Here is a 20,232-nt window from a genome sequence, read left to right on the forward strand (position 1 = left end):
CTGCTGAAACAATCTGCAAGCACATGGCAAGCTCAGGTCTGAAGCCTGACAAATGTTGGTAGCTTGAGAAAACCGAAGATAGTCCTCCCAGCCTTGCTGTCCGCTCAGCCTGTCCACAGGCCTAGTACAGACGGTCGTGCTTTTGCATATGTACATGCTGTTAGCCCTTCTACCAAAATTAAAGTTAGAAATAAACCTTAAGTATTATGGATAAGACTACCAGCAGATGTGCGAAGAAACAGTGTGATGTACATTCCTCTGAAAACTTTAACTCACTTATTTGTATTTGATTTGTTTTGATCCTTTCTATCGCTTGTTATGTGTGGCAGATAGAGGTCATCTTTAAAAAGCTTTTTTTTTTTGCTTGCTGCCCATTTAAATCTTACAAACTGTCTTACAAAACTAAAAAAAAAGCTGTGTTATTGTCCAAATGATATCACATAAATATGCAGTCATAACTTCTGATAGCAACCATAGTTATGCAGACTTGTGAAGGGGGTTTCTTAATGGTTTTAAATAAGGCATGCTAATTGCTAGCACATCTGCTTGTGCTCTCACTCAGCTGCATCTTTTGATTTACCCATTGCCCTCCCCCCAACTCATTTCATGAGATAAATATTGTGTTGTGAAATATGAAACTGCATGACTTTTTTTCCCCTTTGGTCATAGTCACACCCACTATGTGAAACTAGCTTGTTGTAAGTACTTATACACAGCCCTATTAATTTAAGGAACTGATTCATCAAGCTGTGCTGCTTGCTCAGCTATTCAAAGCTGTTGTAATAGTGTTCCTTTACTTACCTCTCTACCCTGGCAGCCATGTTGAGCCTGTTCTGGTTCAGCGTTTACCTGCTGAGCTAATTGACAGAACCCAGGAGTGCACTGAAATGGACTGATGGATTTAGAACCAATATTAATTATTCTTTTTTCCAGCCTTGCAGCTAAAGGTGATGTGGATGGGCTGTATGCCTGGCACCTAGCTGGTGCAGACCTGGAGCAAACTGGTTATGATGGCAGGAATCCCCTACAAGTAGTAAGTGTGCATATGGCTGTACTCCATATGGCGTGCTAGCTGTGTGAGTAATAACACACGCCATCAGATAATATTACTCTGGGAAAAGTAAATGCTGCTTTGGGGACTATAAACTGGATTAGAGTTTGTTACAAACTCAAGTCTGATGCTGTTCCGAAGTAACAAATTATTGGAGCCAGAATTTTCTCATCTATGTCAGAGAAATTAAAATTTAAATTGGATTTTAATTATTTTGTGGTAACATATTCTTACTTCCCACAAGTAAGTATTTGCATGTCCTGGTACACAGGATGGCAGGATTTATTCATGTTTCTACTTACAGGCAGAGGCTACAGGGCATAAGGAGGTTCTTGACTTCTTTAGACAAAAGCAGTAAAGAAGGTAAGATCTCATTTTCAAGTGCTAGATTTCTGAAATGTACAGATCAGCATATACATGTATGAAGGGGGATTTTGTATTCAAGCACTCATTCACCCTAGGGCATCCGGGTTCGGCTGCTGTCCCTGTCTTAGTTTCTGATATGGCTCTGAGTACTTTAATCCTTTGTAGAGCGAGGCTAATGTTCATTCCTCTTTTCTGCCTGAGCCTGGAAGTGCTTTTTATGGTGCAGTCCATGGTGTTTGGGAATCTAAATGTTACCAAATTAAAACCACTGAAGGCAACAACACCTTGTGCTGTTGGCCCGTTGCAATAAATTGCTCCTCTGTCTTGTCTGCATTAGAGAGGAAATGCCTTTTATCAGGCACTTTGCCAGGCCTGGTTTTCAGGGTGCCATGCCCACAGCACAGCAGCATACGCTCCTCCAGTAGAGCTGCGAGGCAATCACAGCCGTTCAGCTGCACAGCCTCCCTCTCCAGAGGTGCTGCTGTGGTACCTACAGCATTTCAATGTGTGTTCTCCCTTCAGCTTTTAATGGAGCACCTTACACCAGCCCATCTTCTAGTGTAACATAGCCAACCACCATGGGAAACATGGGGCAGAGTCTTACAGCCAGGAGTGAGGTGAGCTACATACACAGAGCGCAGGAGGCTCCCTTTCAGCAGATTGCTCTGCTGAGGGCTTGCTCCGCCTTGGGGCGCAGGACAGGGCAGGGCCATGGCCTCGCTCTTACTCAGACCTTAGGTGTAGCTGCCTGGTTGTCCCTGACATGGACTCCCAGCGTGACTCTCTCTTGTGCTGCTAACCTACCAGGTGTGCTTCCCCAGCTGCATGCACGCAAGGCAAGTGTGAGCCTCGTGTTCGAAGCAGCAGATCTGACAAGTCTCTTTATAGGAAACTTGTCTGGGCGTTTGACCTTCTCCAGCACTGTGCTGTAACTGGAGACATTTAAAACACTTGCCTTCAATTTCTCGGAATTCCTTTCTGATGCAATACATTGTCGATTTAGATATCTCCTCTCCAATATATTGGCAAGCCTAATTCCAATTTAAATATTGGGAGGAGATGATCTTCTTTCTTTAATAAGATTAGCACAAAATTTAGTTAAAGTTTTTGCTGCCTCTCTGTCTACTTTGCCACTTGTGAGTCCTATGTGATCAGTGTGAGTGAATTCGTGTATATAAGTGGAGAACTGCAGCTGGAACAAAAGCACTTTTTCATCACTCTGGACTGCTCTAAATGAACATAGGACAGACTCAGGCATTTTTTGCTTTGCTGTAAAGTTTTGGGGTTTTCTTTGTTTTTATCTGATATAGAAGGGTTAGATAAAATCACAGTCTTGAGCATTTAAATGGAAGCTTTCTAGTGTCCAGGATGAAGATGCTAAAAATACTTTCAGAATATGGGTTATGTTGCAAAGGGGTTTCCATTTTAAGTGAAACATGTCTGCAAAAGTTCCTTTTCTTTTGTAAGTGGGGAGTGAATGTGTTAAATCCTCAACTCCTACATGGATCATCTCTTAATTCCTTTGGACTGAGCCACCAGTAGTGTAGGCAGTCTGAAGGAAGTCTTCAGTACTGCATGAGAACTTGCTTGGCAGGCTACAAGGCAATCGCTTCTCAGGAAGGTTTTGGGTACTGCCTGGTTCTGAACATCCATTTTCTCTTTCTCTAGAGGCTGTAGAAGATGGTCACTCCTCTTCAGAAATACCAGCTTTGAACATTAATGCTGTTAAGCGGTTTTGGGAGGAAAAGAGGAAAGCAACAATGGTAGCTGCACTTGGTGCATACAGGAAAGCTAAAGCTTAGAAATATTCCTTGCTTAGGATCACATTAAATTCTTACTGATCTTCTAAAAATTATTTGCTGCTTTATCTTTTAATCACTTTTTTTGAAAAGAATTTTTTATGAACAAGTGAGGCTGGAATGTATTGCCTTTACTGTACACATTCTGCTTCTAAAGAGGCCTTTTGAATCTTATGTTAAATCAACAAGGACAATATTGCAGGCATAGCAAACAGAAATGCTGTGGTGATTTCATACCAAGAAAAAACAGGGGATTGTGCATTTCTGGGTTTCATCTAATAAAATCTCTGAGGAACATGTTGGTTTCACTTTGTCTGTTTTTTGCAATGGCTTGTATCACTTCAGTTGCAATTACAGCAATTGTGAGTGTCAGTGCAAACAATTGAATCAGTCACGGGCATCTGCCTGCAGTTGTGTACTAATCTTCACCAATGTGTCACTATAAAACCTCACTTAAAATGAGTAGGAGGCAGATGCCATAAAGCATGTTTGTGGGACTGTCTAAGTGAATTGATTGTTTTGTTTCTAATAGCATCTTTCCCACATCCTGAGCGGAATATAATCAAGATTGCTACATGCTGGACACATAATCCTTTGGACTGTAAATGTGATCTCAGTATTAACAGACCCCAAGTTTAAAGTCCCAACACTTTCAGACTAGAGAAAAAAAAAAACAGTGTGTATCTTTTCAGCTGCATCCACCCTAGAATATGTAAACGTAAAGAATACTTCAGGCAAATGCATATATTCGAGATGGCAACTTTTAATTTCACCTACAGCTCCTGCAATAATCTATGTGGATTTTCTATCTGCTTCATCTGAAGAGAATCTTTGAAGTGCAGATAGTTTTTTCTTTTTCCTCTTTATACTCTTCAGCCTTCCCACAGCTATTCTTATCATGGAGAAAAGCTGCATGGACTACTTGCTGAGCCTGCTAGTGTTAAAAGATTCCCAAGGTATGTTGCATATCAGATCCCCCTAAAACAAGGTAACTGCATGTAGTCTGAGGAAACACTGTATACATTCCAGTTAAAAACAAAATAAAAAATGCATTATTTTTTTAATGTGAGGAGTAGTGTGCCTCCTCACTACAGTCACAAAAATTACCATTATGCTGCCTCATTATTAAATAATTGATATTATATAGCACTAAGCATGCTTTAGATTGCATAAAATTAATACAGAATTGAATAAATTAGATGTAACATTAAAAAATCAGGCTTCAAATTCATCACCTTTTTGGTGCCCTATCTGTAACTACATAAAGGCAATGTATGTAACAAAGCAATGTTTGTGAAAATTTTTGTGATCAGGAGAAAAACCATGCACAGGTTCCTCTTGCTACAGGATTTAGACCTGCTATCTTAAGTCTTGCCTAATCAATAGCCTAAATATTGATGCACTGAACTAGGAAATTCCTGGTAAACTTCTTTCCAAGTGACCTTCTTGGGATTGGAATTTTTTTTTTTTAATTATTCTCAGATGCAATAATTTGTCCATAGCAGCATCTATTCTTTATTTCTGTACCAGAATGACTGATGCAAACATACACAGAAGCATCAATATTTTCCTTATATCTTTCAATAAGGGTTTAATTGATCTACAGAAAACCTTCTAAACAATAACATTCTTATATTTCTAAAATAGAACACCCATCAAAAGTACAAAACATACTTTTTTTTTTCCTTTTGAACAAGGAATGGTATTCTGGTGGGAATTACTGAAATAATAGGTCTTAAGAGTAAAACTGAAGGAGAGAGAAGAAAATAGACAACCAATCTCTTCATGCATGTGAGCCAGGTAAAGACACAAAGAATAACATCTAGAAATGTGATCCAGTACAAAAACTTTTAGTTAGAAGCTCGTAAAGCTAAAATGAAGTGGTTCGGGTCATGTTTACAGTGAGAATAAAGCAATATTAGCTTCTTTCTGACAAACCTTTACAGAGATGTATATCCTATTGATACACTGTCTTGCATAAGATGGCATTGCTGCAACTTTCTAGAAAATCTGCCATTTGCCTTATAAACAGACCAATATCTAACAGATGTTTTAATGGCAAATGCATGAATGCAAATTTAACATTTACCTGAGAAACCTGGATCTCTTTTATATTTGTCAAAATTTCACTCAAGGACTGTAACAGTCTACAAGCATTAAGAGAGACTGCGTATAGGGTGCTGGGATAAAAAAGTGGCTAAAATCACCCAGTCGAGGCCAGAAACCTTAGCTCTTGATTTGGTGTTGGGGATGAACTTCAACAACGCTTTTGAGATCCTGTGTTTGCCTTGTTCGTCTATTACACCCTTTGCTCTGTGAGGTGGATTTAATAATTGTAATTACACTCTCCGTGATAATGCCCAGTCTTGTGATGAATCTATCTGTGTGTAGTAACCCTTAAACTTTACATTGTTATTGTCAAAAGTAAAATCTTGTTATTAGTAAGGAGTGAAAATTCTACATATTTGTTTTAGCTACTGTAATCAGCTGAGTGTCTTTCATTAGTTAAAGTATGCTATACATTCCAGGGGCAGCTTTTTTTTTTTAAACATCCTAATATTTCTCATTCAGATCATCCCTGAAAAGATCGAATACATTCTTCTTTTTATCCAGCCATCTTCTGCTTGGTAAAGGTTTGTAGGTTAAGCAGCCGTACAGGGACTTTACTAATGCAAACAGGCTCATTCTATTGCTGGGACCACCTCCAGGTCTGTTTCATAACTTCTATAACTCCAGTCACCCACGGTGTCCATGTAGCCTTCCTATCTACATCCAATTATAGTTAGATCTAACACATACTGCGAGGATCATCTGCAGATCTGTGCTGGATATTTGATGCACAGTACACATTGGAATAGCACAGTAGAAGCTGGGTAAAGTTAGTTTTGCAATTCTATGGTGCAGAAGAGCTTGTGATATGTTTTAGTATCAGTTTTTAATGCTTCCTGGAACATAAAGATGACATTTCAGTTTCTGTCAGAAAACAGCAGTGCCTCCCATTGCTTTCCAGCCTGAGACTAATAATGCAAGTGTTCGGGCTTCCCTTGCCCTACAGAAGCTCCAACAGGTGAAATGCCGTGCCGGGGAAGTGTACCAGCTCCTGAGACAGCCTGCTAGCGTGACAGCATCACAGCGGCGGCTGCGGGTCTGTGACCATCCTCCTGAAGAGCACGAGTGTGTGCATGATTTCTGCCATGACTACACAACAACAAAAAGGCATAATCGATAATCTGAGACTCGTAGCTGCTGCACTAACATGGGATTTATTTCCAGTGCCGGATCTTTGACATTGCAGGGAATCTGTGGAAATGAATGCTGGTGCTGGAACCTCTTCTGCCTCTCCACAGAGGAGACACTATGAATGCCTCCTGTAAAAGTCAAACATTACATCAATTCTACAGCTTTCTTCACTTGAAAGACAACACCCAGCTTCCACTTTGTTTCTTTTTCCTAATGGTCCAGCTAAGACTGCCAAGGGATAGGGACTGCTTGGCCTATGTCAGCACTTCTCTAACACTGCAGAAAGGAGAGATTTGCACAACTAACATGTCCAAGTTCCTGTCTGATTTGAGTTACAACTTTCCTTTCCCAAATGCAACTACTTTCTATTTTACTGATGTCTGAAAACATTAAATTTTTGTTTGGAGATTGTCTTATAAAACTTTTGTGATGGAAGGGCATTCTTAATTATTTGAAAAATCAGCATGTGCTTGCTCTCTTATTGTATGTCATCCTGGTAAACTGTTAACATCTGTCAAGGCTGGCTGACCCACTGACAGACTGACTGTGTCTGATCAGTACTTGCTGAATTAAATCAGCTGTTCAGCAAGGCTTCAGTATCTGCTGGTTCCTGTCAAATTGCTACTGCCAGTTCTGCACATCTTAGCTTAGAATTACTATACTATAGCACATCTCGGTTGTCTCATACAGGGATTTTGGTGTTCAGCAATGAGCGATAACAGAATCTCTCATCTGGAACTAAACCCCTTTATCCTCCTTGAATCAGAGTTTCTTTATTTGCAGTCTTCTGAATGGTGTGATCTACTGGGATTCTTCCAAAAACATTGTGATCTAGTGGGAATATTCCTCCATTTTTAAGGTGGGTTCAAGTAGTGAAATGACTAAGGAAGGAAATGTATCCCCCGTGCAGAGAAGACAAAGTGTGCCCAGTTCTGCTTACACAGCAAACATTAAGAGATGCGTAGCACCATCAAATTCCACCATAGGTGTAATCCCCTTTTCCAGGAGCCTGTGCTGATCCCTGCATAGGACCTACCACAGCATTGTAAGAAAAAAAATGCTTTTAGTTTCCAGCATCACAATTTGTTAGATCACTGAGATAAACCTGAAATAATTGTATGATGGGTGAAAACAAGAAATTATAAAGAACCGACCAAATCTGCACAGCATATGTCTTCACAAGCATTGCTGATATGTTTGTGTCTCTTCCAAGTGGACTCTATCAGCAGTATAATCATCTTCTAGACTAGTAAGACTAGTCTTTCCATGATTCTTAAACAATGTTTTATGACATTGTGGTGCCTGATGGCATGGTTGTAACAACACTTTTCATTTTAGTGACTCTTTTAGAAAAGCTACTAATGTAGAAAGCTTATAAGATATGTAAAATACCCTACTGAACCACACAAATTAATCTGTGGGACTCAAATGTTGCCATCTTAGATAGGCCGTGAGTCAGAATAAAATCTGGTACTACCAGATTTATTGTTTGTGCAAAGTGTCTACCTGAAAATTACTCTAGAAACTTCATTAGACATACATTTGTTTACCTGTGATCAAGTGAACGGGAAGAGGCAGAAGCCTGCATCTCAGAAGTGTGGCTGAGACAAGTATCCTGAATCACGGCAACAAAATGAAATGTCTAGCGTAAACCACACAAAATAGAGCACTACTTAATGTAGGTCTGTGTGGAAGAGTTGATAAAAATCTCACAGTCAAAGGACTTGGTTCTTGATGTGAAATCTATGTTGATATCTGACTGAAATTGCCACTGACATAACAGGAGGATATGGCAAACAGGGATCACGGCTCCTCATGGGCTCCATTGGCATGGAAGAGGCAGTGCCCTTTTCCCCCTCATCCAGCCCTGACAAGGCTCGCCTGTTCAGGCACGCTCAGCCTGTGCATACCTTGTGCACTCCCACTGGTGTTTTGAGCTCCACACCAGCACCTCCCTCCCACTCTGGGATGCTGCACATCAGAGGGAGATGTCAGCCAAATCCAAGGCAAGGTGCCAACAAACAACATCCTGCAGCTTCGCTCTGCAGCCTCCTCCGTACGCAGGCACTGCCAGGCTTCAGCGATGCGTGACCGGATGCGTGGCACATTGCACGACCAGACAGGAAAAGGCGAAGAAATTGTTCTCTCTCGTGCAGCAGCAGTAAATACCACAAAACTAAATAACCTCTCTCTCAAGCCATGGTATTCCTTCACATCGCCTCAGCTTCAAAATGGGACCAGAAGAATGGTGGCCAGGGGAGATGTTACCTGGTCAGACTGCCTGCTTAGTAGCGTATGCAGCGTTTCTGAGTACAGATGTGCCCTGTTAATTACCTGTTTATGTGCACAATAGATGTGTTTCTTCTGTAGTGCCGCTGTTGTAGATCCTATTAGGCTCTTCTGCTTGGTGTTCAACAGCCACAGACTCTGGTTTTAAGAGCTTACAGGTGAATTCAGATGGCTCTGTGCAGTGAAAAGTGGTAAGAAAGGGGCAAGAGAATGACAGTAAAGTTTGTTTACATCAGCTGGTTATTTCTACACCTTGATTTCCAATTATTTAACATTAAATTATTAAGTATTAGCATTGAAGAGGAATGACCTCGCAATTCAGTAGCGTTGGTCATGTATAGCAAAGAAAAGAATTTCAGGGTAAAGAGAAAGGAATCTTAATGGCAATCTTTTGCTGAGAGATGAGTTACCACAATTAGAACAGAGAGGTGTAAATTAATCCCATCATATGCAAGAAGCTGCTGCACTGGGGAGATTCTCTGATGGTGATGTGTGTGCATTTTTCAGGGTGTGTGGCTTCCTTCCTGGATACGTTTTGCTGTGGATCTTTGTGACCAGGGCCCAGTAAAAATAGGATTTCAAAGCATCAAATTATTTATGTGGCACACCTGAATTTCCAGTTCCCACTGAAGGGTCAGTTTTGGGGAACATGATTCCCAGCACCCTTGAGGCAAGACATCCAGCAGAAATCTCTGCTGAATCCCACAGAGCTCCAGGGCTTCGGGACAAAGATGACTGCCTGTTATTTCTGCTGACTGATAGGAGTGTGATGTGAAATAAGTCAGTTTACTTACTTGGACCTCTTTGACCAAGCTCTCTTCCCACAACTATGTCACCATTCACCACTATTCTTTGGAAAGTTCTACATTCAAGGATATAAAATCAGAAATATGAGATGTTGCTAAAAATTACCATGCTGCTTCACTGCAAAGTCACACTCTTTATCTTCAGTGGCTTGAACCAGCACATGCTTAGGAAATATCAATAAATGGTCAAATCATTAGCAATGACTTCCTTCCTGATGGCTTTATGGGACGGAACTCATAATTCTGCTAACTCTGAAAAACCAGCTGGTTTGTGAACGTGAAAAATAAAGTTGGTACAAGGTTTGTGATGGCTATCACAATGGCATTGTAATAAATTATGAAGTCATTAAAGCATGCTTAGTGCACAGCTGCTAATCTTAAATATGAAATTGTTGGCCAAAATTTTCAGAAAATGCTAGTGATTTCAAGTTCCATCCTCCAGGGTCTAACCTGTACCTTAAAGGTAGAATAAAATGTGGATGGTATTTTATGAAAGTCAGCTCCTCTTATAGAGTCAGGCACCCGGGAAGTGAGGCATCCAAAATTACTGGTCACATCAAAATTGTGTTCACTGGCTATTTAATTTGTATTTTTGTTTCAAATTAAAAAAATAGAACAAAACTACGCAACACAAAAAAAGAGGAGAAAGGAGAATTGATTGTGAGGAGATAAAAAAAACGTAACCATGAGACCAAACATTCCTGAAATTTGCTAAAAATACTACAGAGGTTGTTTATCCAGAGTTGAATGCAAAACAGGACTCAGTGGATTCCATTTCTCATGCACGCATCTCCAACTGTCTCCTCAATGGCACAGCTGGCGTTCCTAAGCTTCCAGTGAAAGCCATGGCAAAGTATGATCTACACCAGGACTGTAGAACTACCTCCTCCTTGTTTGCAATATGCTTTTCCTAATGTTTTTAAGGCTCCTAGTGCTAGAGTTGAAACTTTTCCTCACTATCGAGCTTTCATGCAGAGACCTCCCAGGACACATCCGCTTAACAGCTCACGCACCATCCCTGCAGCACAAGGATTCTTTTTCACACACATCCTTTTTTTTTTCACAACTGCTGAGGCACAGGTAATTGTACCCACAGATCCTGCAAGTGTGCAAAGCCCTGAGATCTCTTTATTCTAAACTTGTTATTAAAAGAACTGACATGTTTAACAATTACATCTAAAATTTGAAGTAGAAAACAGAAAATTTGTACTGTTATTTACTGCTATCTGTTGTGCTTTTGTATACACATAAAGCTTGACTTGAAAAATTCTACCAAAGAGGAAAAAAGTACATTAATTTGTATAATGTAATTTATGCAGTTAACTGCTGGAATGAACAAGATGTTAAATCAGAACAAGCAAAAGGTGATGTGTGGTATTACAGGCTAAAGTAGTATGTAACATCTGTAGTGCTCAGGGATGATCACAGAATCACAGAATGGCAGGCGTTGGAGGTCATCCAGAGCTTGAGCAGGGACACCCAGAGCAGGGGGCACAGGAACGCATCCAGGTGGGTTTTGAATGTCTCCAGGGAAGGAGACTCCACACCCTCCCTGGGCAGCCTGTGCCACTGCTCTGGCACCCTCACAGGAAAGAAGTTTTTCCTCGTATTGAAGTGGAACTTCCTCTGTTCCAGCTTGTGCCCATTGACCCTTGTCCTGTCATTAGACACTGTTGAAAAGAGTCCAGTCCCATCCTCTTGTCACCTGCCCTTCAGATAGTTACAAGTATTGGTGAAATCCCCCCTCAGTCTTCTCTTATCCAGGCTGAACAAACCCAGGTCTCTCAGCCTTTCCTCATAAGGGAGATGCTCCAGCCCCCGATCATCTTGGTAGCTCTCCGCTCGACTTGCTCAAGCAGTTCCACGTCCTTCTGGAACTGGGGGACCCAAAACTGGACACAGTTCTCCAAATATGGTCTCACTAGGGCAGAGTAGAGGCGGAGGATAATCTCTCTCAATATGCTGGCCACAGTCCTTTTAATGCAGCCCAGAATATTGTTGGCCTTCTTGGCCACAAGGGCCATGAACTGTCTGTTTAGACAGAGCATATGAGATTAAGAACTCTTCTCCTGTTGAACTGATAATTTTGGGTTTTATCGAAATTTTGTGCATACAATGGCAGCATTTTCCAATAAATATGAATTCTTAGCTTCACATGAAGATGTTATCCATATCTTAATTTCTAGCATGTCTTTATTAATTTAACCACTGAATGGCAAACCCCCAATCTTTCTAAAAGTTCTTGGTTGGAAAAACATCCCACCCCATCTTATTTCTCTATAAATAACTTGATGTTATCTAGGCAATAATCTCAAAAGGCTTCCTATTTATGAGGAAGTATTAGGCCACCTCTCAAGGTGTTTATTACCACAAACCAAGTTGTTATCAAGCTATTATTACACTCACACGTGACACGTAGTGGGCTGCTATATTGACAAACGAGCTTGAACCAACTGAAGTAAACAAAAAGTTGCCCCATCGGTGTTTGCTATGAACATCTGGAATGCTGATTTCCCAGGGTGGGAAAAATCCACTTGCACTGGGTTTTTTCTGTTTACCAGGCCCAAGAATATGACAGGTACCTAACAGGACATGGCAGACTCTGGGTCTTTACTTAAGAAACTTCCAACTGAATTTTAGGTGAGCAATAATGAGCAAGAATAGCAGATCAGTAAGAAAACTATGAGTAAGGTAAAAATGACAAGCCCAGAAATGGTAAGCTCCATATCCAGGCTTAGTTTGCATACTGGATTTATTTTAAGTTTAGAACTGTCAGATAAAACATGTTGTAGTCCAAGGAACAGTACTTTGGGTTGTCCCATGCCCTTCCGCGATATTACCTGTGGAATAAGGTATCGGCAGGAAAGTATTGGGACTTTTTGCCAAAGGAGTGTGGGGATGGTGGTGGATAATGATAGCACCTCCCAGTCATTTTTTACAACATCATTTTTTCAAAGTAGAACTTCCTTGAAATATAATCTTCCCCTCATTACCAGAGCATCCATGATCTTCCATATTCTGCCATGCAAACAGCACACCCTTTTATGTCCTCCCACAAGCTTACCCTTCATCTTTGCTTCCTCCCAGGCCAGCTCTTTGTCTCTTACAATCACCCCTGGCATTATGTCTCCTATTGTGCTGCCCTCTTTGTTTGACACCATCAGCTGATTAGTATTTGCTTCCCCCTTCCAAGAAAACTTTGCCTGCTGCACAAGGTGCTCGAACTGCCATGTTCCATGTTATACTCTGCTGCTCCTCCAGGTTTCAGGGTTGTCAATGCAACCCGAGAGCTCTCAACATCTAGTGCGATGAGTCCACACTGGTGGGTAGTGAAGTCCTTTTTATAGGGTTTGTGCCCCTGGACTGCAAATGTGGGGGGGGCATACCTGATGCTTGCCTAACAGGGTCATTTGTTGCAGTGTGGTTCCTTAAAAACCAAGCACAAAACTACTGTAGTCACATATATGCAGCTGAAAAGAGTGGAATATAAACAACACCTAGTTTAGCCATCAGTAGAAATTAAGGACTAATTACTATTCCTTACAATACAACTACATTTTCCCCTCTATACAATTTCAGAAACAATTCTATCATTATAATGCTTCAATCACCTTTCGTACCATCACAGAGGAAGAACAATGAATACATGGCTTACCCCTTGCATAGTGCTGTCTGTCCACTTGTACTGTTGGGCACCTCTGCTCTGCTACCTCTTAAAGCCTTCAGCCTGTTCTGTGAGGCTCTGTCTGGCTAAGGGAGGTAGCAGGATGTTAGCTTTCTTACTTCTATAATTGGGGGTATATGGGTGAGAAACAGAACTTATTTAATAACTACATAAATAAATTAAATGTACATCTGCTTACTGCTCTCTAACATGTAAGTTAGTAAAAAAAGAACATTTTTCATACCAGTGATCTAAGGGAATTTATACATTGAGTAGGTGGACCCCTTTAGGTCAATCTAGTTCACTATAGCTACCCCTTACATGCCCCTTATGAAGAAACACAAGAGACCTGTACTTTCTTTTATTATATTCTTCCCTGAAAAAAACCCCAAAACTTAAACAGTCAATCAGAAAAACCACCACCACTTATTAAAAAAAAAAATCCAGAGCAGAAGATGATTCATCCTGCCTAAACCCCATATAGGTTCTTGTACTTCAGTACCCCCTGGCTGCCCCAGGCAATTCCCCAAGTAGGGCTCAGAGTCCTTCTTTAGGGGCCATCAGCCATGTGGGTCTGAACCTGGACCAGAACAGTGATGGGGATTATATATCTCACCAGTGCAGTAGCGGGTTCTGACTGGTTTGGCTGGAAAGGTCTTTTGCACCCAGTTAGTATGGACAGTCGGGTTATTATTTAGCTGGGTGGTATTGTGGAGCTATGGGTGTGGGTTTCTGTTTGTCAGGGGCAGGCGAGGGTTGGCAGTATAGTTAGTGAGGGATTATACATAGAATACAGGTAGTGAGATCATGCTGTGCATGCTGCGTACATCACCGGCAGGAGCCGGAGAGCTGCAACGCTGTGTCATAAAACAAATTACTCTTACCAGTGCGTAAAGAGCTGCCTTGCTTCCACAGGCTTCCACTGATACTAAGGACAGAGGTCCCCTTTGAATTAACTCACAAAGAGTGCAACCTCCTCTGTCCAAGGCAAGCAAATATCCTTTTGGGAGAACAAAACGGTCCAGAAAACCCTTACAGATTGGGCTATCTGGAGGAAGGCACAAAATTCACTTCTGGGTTTGAGTCTGAGAGGACAGAGCAAAAAAGCAGGAGCTGGTTTTACCGAAGTGGACTGAAACGCCTCCGGCCTAGATCCAGGGAGCTTCCTCAGCATGAGGTTTGCATAGGCTCCCAGAGCAACCTGTCTGCTCCTGCTTCTGGTGTGAGCACCGCGTTCACACGAGGTGTGCTGGGACAATTGCTGCACAGCCACAAAGGCTTCTCCCTCCCCTGTTGCTCTGTGATGCCCGTGCGGGCATTTCCTCCAGCACCAGCTTGAGTCTCCTATATATTTTTAAAGGGCCAAAGATCATAGGATCTGGAGTGCCAAAATTCATACACAGCATTTAGTTCTTTAAACATTCAAAGCACTATATAAACATTAGTGAAGCCTCATAAGATGAGGTAGGTAAGCATTATCTCTCCCTCTCAAGGTGTGGTGAAGTGACTTGGCTGAGGCCATAGGCTGAGTCACTGGCAGAGCAGGGTTTACCATCCACATCTTTTTGAAATGGTGTCTCCTGGGCGGGCTGGTGAGAGCAGCATGCGGTCAGGCAACGCAGGCAGCCTGGCACCACCAACAACCGGCACCCCCGCTGCCACCATGGGGAAGCCTGTTGTTAGGTTACCATAAACCCTGTCCCCAGGTGGCATGGTGTGAAGGCCTTTCCACTCACCCTGACAACACAGCTTGGAAGCCTCAGTGACTTAGGCTTCATTGCTATTCTGTCAATGAACAGAGTAAAACTGAGAGGAATTAATTGAAGGCGGCCAAACTCAGAGATGGTTGCTCCATAAGTCACAACTAAGGGCATGACAATGAGCAAGTGGCCTGATTTTTAGAAGTTCAGGGTGTCCTCCCTGTTGGCTACCCAACACCTCTGAAAATCAGGCCCTTCTTCACCGTTCTCAGTCCTGGTTTCTTAGTCCTGCCTTTCTGAAACCAAGCAGTGTGATCTTCTCAAGGTCAGGAACGCTCAGCAGCAGAAAGTGAGATCCAAAAAGGCGCTATGCACCCCAGCCATGACTCCTCAGATGCCTCACTTGGGGAAACAGCAGCAGGGCTGTGGGGAGAGCAGGGGAAGATGGGGCAAACCCAGCCCCCCCGCACACTGGGTGGTTTCTCACTCTGTTTCTGAGCAAAAAAAACCCCCATGCTCCAGAGAGTAAAGCCAGCAGCGAACACTTTCAGGCTGGGGGCAGGGGGTATGCTGTGCTACCCTTCTGGCGGGCAGGGCAGCACATGGCTACACTGTCGGCCCACACAGGGATGTCAGGGGGCTTTGGCAGGTTGCCTTCTGCAGGCAGAGAATATTGGCCGGTGGGGAAGGAGGCGAGGCCCGGCTCAGAGCTCGGGGGATGGCAGGCAGGAGAGCGGGCCGGACCGGGGCAGGCTGGGCGGGAAGCGGCCTTCCGGACCTGGCGCAAGGGCACCACAAGCATGGAGCCCGGACCAAGGCGGGTGTTCACACAGCGGCAACAAAATCCCCCCGAAAAGGTGACGGGCAGATTTAGGGTTTTGCGTTTTTTCCCTTTTTTTTTCCTTCTTGTTTTTGGGTTTGTGGGGGTTTTTTTGGGGGTTGTTTTTTTTTTTTTTTTTTTTTAATGGCTGGCAGTCAGGCGAGGGGAGCCGGGAGGGTGCCGAGGGCAGACGGCCTGTCAGCAGCAGCTCCCGTCGGGAGGGCGCAGGGTGGAGACTCTTCCCTCCCGGAGCCACCTCCAGCTTCGGCGAAACCTGTCGAGCAGTTTCCCCCCGGTGACGGGGCGAAGGGCGGGAGGGAGGAAACGCGCCGCCTTAGAACAGGTTTGTCCTTTTCTACCTGCTGACGTTTGGCCGCCCCAGATGATGGCTGGAAACAAAACCGCCCCGTCAGTGCGAAGGAAGCCTGGAAAAACTGGTCGTGTCAGGGGCGAGGGCTGCATTCCTGGCCGCCGCGGCAGGGGACGGCTCATCCACCGCGAGGTACCCGCGCGGGTATAAAAGGGCCCCGCACGGCGAGCCGCGGCAGAGGGGCGGCCGCAGCGGGGACCGGCCCTGGGCTGCCTCCTCTGAGGAGAATGGCTTTTTTTTTTTTTCTTTTCACTTTTTAGACTTTTTTTTTTTTTTGTCCTTTCAAAGAAAGCTTGTCGCCTCCGAGCTTTCAAAGCCCCACCGCAAGGCCAGGGGGATGTTCGCGGGACGGTGGCCATGAGTAAGTGGCGGCGCTGAGTGAGGAGTGTGCGGGGAGGGAGGGCAGGCGAGGGGCGGCGGGCCGGGCAGGGCAGGGCGCTCTCCCCGCGGCGCCGGAGCCGCCCGCCTGCCCGTCCCGTGTGTTTTGTCTCGTCCCCAGGTCCGCCGTGGCGAGAGGAAGAGCAAAGCCCGGGCCAGGAGCGAGCGGGAAGCGCGTCCCCCGCCCCGCTCCCCCCGCGGACCGCGGCTCCTCGGCCTCCTTGGTGTAGTGGTTCTTAACAGTTCAACAGTTCTCTATCATAATTGTGAAATGTTTAGGACCACTTGACCAGCGAGGCCCGGGCATCGGGCCGGCAGCGGCGGACGAGCGAGGCCCCTGGCGCCGCCGGAGACCTGCAGCGCCGGCGGCAGAGGCGGGCCCGGCCCCCGGCCGCAGCCACCCGCCGGAGCGGGGGTAGTCGCCGGACCACGCGGCGGGGAGAGGGGCGGGCCCGGGGGAGGTGCCCGGCCCCGGGGTCCCGCAAGCGCCCGGGGTCCCGCAAGCGCCCGGGGTCCCGCAAGCGCCCGGGGTCCCGCAAGCGCCCGGGGTCCCGCAAGCGCCCGGCGCGGGCGGCGAGGAGAGGGAGGCGGAGGGCCCGGCGTGGCCGTCGCCGTGCCGCAGGACCCGCCGCTGGCCGTGGTTCCTGCTCGGGCTGGCAGAAGGAGCAATGTCAGTGCGAGTGCTTTAAACAGAAAAAAAGTTTTGCACGTGCTGTGGGAGCTGAGGAGTTTAATGTGTTAGAAGGAACAGGTAGGATGAACTCCGCTGCTGCTGCCGCCGCTGTCAGCCGGCGCTGTTCGAGGCAGGCTGTTGCTGTATAACCATTCATTCTCTCCTTTACCCCCATACATCCAGACTCACAGGTTAAAAAATCAGATTGCCTTTGACTCTCCGGGCTGAATTCTGTAGAGGTTTCCCACCTTTCCACTGGTAATATATGCAACATGTATTCAGCCATAGCACTTTTATTTTTCTTTGAGTGCCCTTTTATTTAGGGCAGTGTGGCCTTTATGCTGTGTTGTTTTATCCTGCATTTTCCATGCATACACTTACTGCAGGCAGTTAAAGAATTATCCAGACTTTGTTCTACCCTCATTAGAATGCCTGTAGTGGGTGCCTGCTTTTAAGACTGTTGCATTGATGGCCTGGTTTGAAGGTCTGTGGACTTACGTTGGATGGACCTTGGCTAAAACACTGAATCTTTCAAAATTCAGCCGAAGAAATGAGTTTTTAAAAAAGGGAGGGGGAGGGGGGGAACCTGGGAATGGTAATTCTGCCAACAACTTGTTTTTCTTTTAAAAGGGTAGCTTTATAAATGAGAAGTGGTTCCTACCTTGTGCTAATTCTTCTCACCTTTACCTGCAAGTATCAAATGGAACTAGAAATGTGTTAAGGTGTTTGGTTTTTTTTTAACTTGCATCTGAATAAAACAGGCAACAGACTAATTCATAAAATGGAATTATAATGCTTTAAACTTGACCAAAAAAAACTTAGTGAGCCTGCCTATGGGTATGTTTTAAACCTTAAAAACCAACAAGGTGTATATACATATTCTCACCATCACTTCTGTGGTATTGTGTTTGCTTCAATAATATGCCATCTGGCATGAACACGAGGTGCACCAGTACATTTGCAGGTGATTCTGGCCTCACTGAAGTCAAGATGAGTTCTGATGTTGCCTGCAGTTGAGCTGTGATCTTCAGAAGAAGAGCTTCCAGGAGAAGCTGGAAATATTTGAAGAGTAGGCGAGCCTGATATGTAAAAATGCTTCTTAGGGACAGCCTAGGAAAAGCATGGTTTTTACCTACTACTGTAACCCTGAACAAGTTAGGCAAGGTTAATTACAGCATAATAGGGTTTAATTTAGCTGGGAATGAGGGTATGGTGGCTGCTAGCAGTGTTTCTCAAACTGCAAGGCTGGCCTCCTTAGGCAAGCTTACACAAGCCCAAGGCAAATGGAAAAACACACTTTGTCTGGGACTTGGCAAAGGTAGAACCCCCACATCTATTAATGATGATTCCTCATTTGCCAAGGCAAAAATTGAAATGCTCTCCCAAGGAAAAGATTAATGACCTGTCCCACTTAAGGGTCAGATGATTCAATACCATTCTGTCTGGGTTCTAATATATGGCACTCATTATCACAGTCTCTGAGCACCTCCCAAATATTTAAAAAGAAATAACACTAGTGTTCTGCACACACAGTTCTCATTAGTTTCAGTGGGTGTTGTGAATGTTTAAACACAGCAGAGCAGAGCCCTGAAGAGCTGAAAATATACTTGCAAAACACACTGTGGGTTGGATCCACAGCTGGCTTGAATCGGCACAACCCTGTTAACTTTAGTGGAGTTACACTGATTTACACCAGCTGGGATTTGACCCAGTGTTTCTCTCTGCTGTGCTATCTCTAGCTGATAAGTCTGATCCTCTCAGCTGGCTGTATCCAAGTTGTCTGCTGGCTTCAGTGGGAATATGAACTGTACAAAGTAGGGTTCCTTGTTTCCCGGGAATTCTCTTTGGTCTTCTGAGTACAGCTTGAGATGATGGAAGTGTTGGGGTTTTTTCTGTGTTTGAGTGCAGTGTGCCCTGAAGAAGTTTGAAAGAAACCTGTCTGATAGGGGTAAGAAAAGTTTCCTTTTTTCTTTTTTTTTTAAGGATGGTGTCAGTCATTCTGGAAGAGCAAACCTGTGGGGGAGGTTCTGCTTACTCAGATACAAGACCTTGATGTTCTTGTACTGGGTTGTCCGTGTCAAGACAAATATCTACTGATTACATGTGGAAACTGATGTTTCATTATAATCCTGAATGGCTGAAATAGGAGTGTCGTAATGTTACTGGAGCATCTTTTAACATGTGCTGTGTTGTACTCTGTGACATTGTAAAGGTATGGAATCAGGTTGATTTCTAACCATTGTTTTTCTTCTCTCAGACTGGGTGAACTCCTGATGACAGGCTTGTAGTTTTCATAAGCTGGCAGTAAGCCATGTGGATGAACAAACAAACAAACAAAAATCCCCAACAAATACGCAGTGAAAACCTCTGGGCAAACAGCCCTTCCTTGTGATATTGTCTAAGCTAAGCAAAAGCCTGAGGGGATGAAGGGAGGAGACTCTTCTGCCAAACTTAGTAAAATGTTGCCCTGCAGTCGCAGAGCATGTCTTTAGCTCTTACTATTAACATCTCAGACAATATTCCAGTTTCTTATCTCTGGAATCTTGGCCTTTGGATAATATTTTTTTAAACTCCCTTCTAAAGTGAATAGCAAAGGTATTATGGCCAGGCTGGAAGCATAGGTGGATTAAGCCTTCTGGTTTTGGACTTACCCCTGGACTAAGGAGGCATTTCTCACTGTCTGCACTGCCCAAGAACAGGAAGCAGAAGCACATTCCTCCCTCCCCGCCCTTTTCTGTAGGCTGCTTAATTCTTTGGCAGCATCTCATAGTTTCAGTATACACAAGAATACATTGGATGGGATGCTGATTGGTCAGAGATTCGAATGGCAACACCTAGTAAAGTATGCATTCAAATCAAATTAATGTTTGACTTAAGAAAGGTGTGTTTTGGGTTGCTCTTTGTCATCTACTGAATAATGCCCCTCTGCATAGGAGCAATCTGGGTATTGGTGCTTCTCAGCTATTAGGTAATGCTGTAATCAGGGCGTCATAGGTAGGCATCATACCTGAGTTGAACAGAGGTGGTTGCATCTCTAGAAGTCCTTAAAAGTAACAATAAAAAGCTGTTTTATGAA

At 44.0% G+C, this 20,232-nt stretch overlaps 1 protein-coding gene across 1 annotated transcript in view; it reads left to right on the forward strand.

The window, feature by feature from the left end:
* The window catches only part of ASPG (asparaginase), a 49,601-nt gene extending 46,088 nt beyond the window's left edge, over window positions 1–3,513 (forward strand). The window contains exons 14-16 of the mRNA XM_075104050.1: window positions 934–1,033; window positions 1,356–1,414; window positions 3,086–3,513. Of these exons, the coding sequence (XP_074960151.1) occupies window positions 934–1,033; window positions 1,356–1,409 (154 nt within the window). The 3' untranslated portion in view covers window positions 1,410–1,414; window positions 3,086–3,513. The remainder of the gene's footprint in view (window positions 1–933; window positions 1,034–1,355; window positions 1,415–3,085) is intronic.
* The last annotated feature ends 16,719 nt before the right edge of the window (window positions 3,514–20,232 follow it).

This window comes from Phalacrocorax aristotelis, chromosome 9 (genome assembly GCF_949628215.1).
Source record: "Phalacrocorax aristotelis chromosome 9, bGulAri2.1, whole genome shotgun sequence".
NCBI lineage: Eukaryota > Metazoa > Chordata > Aves > Suliformes > Phalacrocoracidae > Phalacrocorax > Phalacrocorax aristotelis.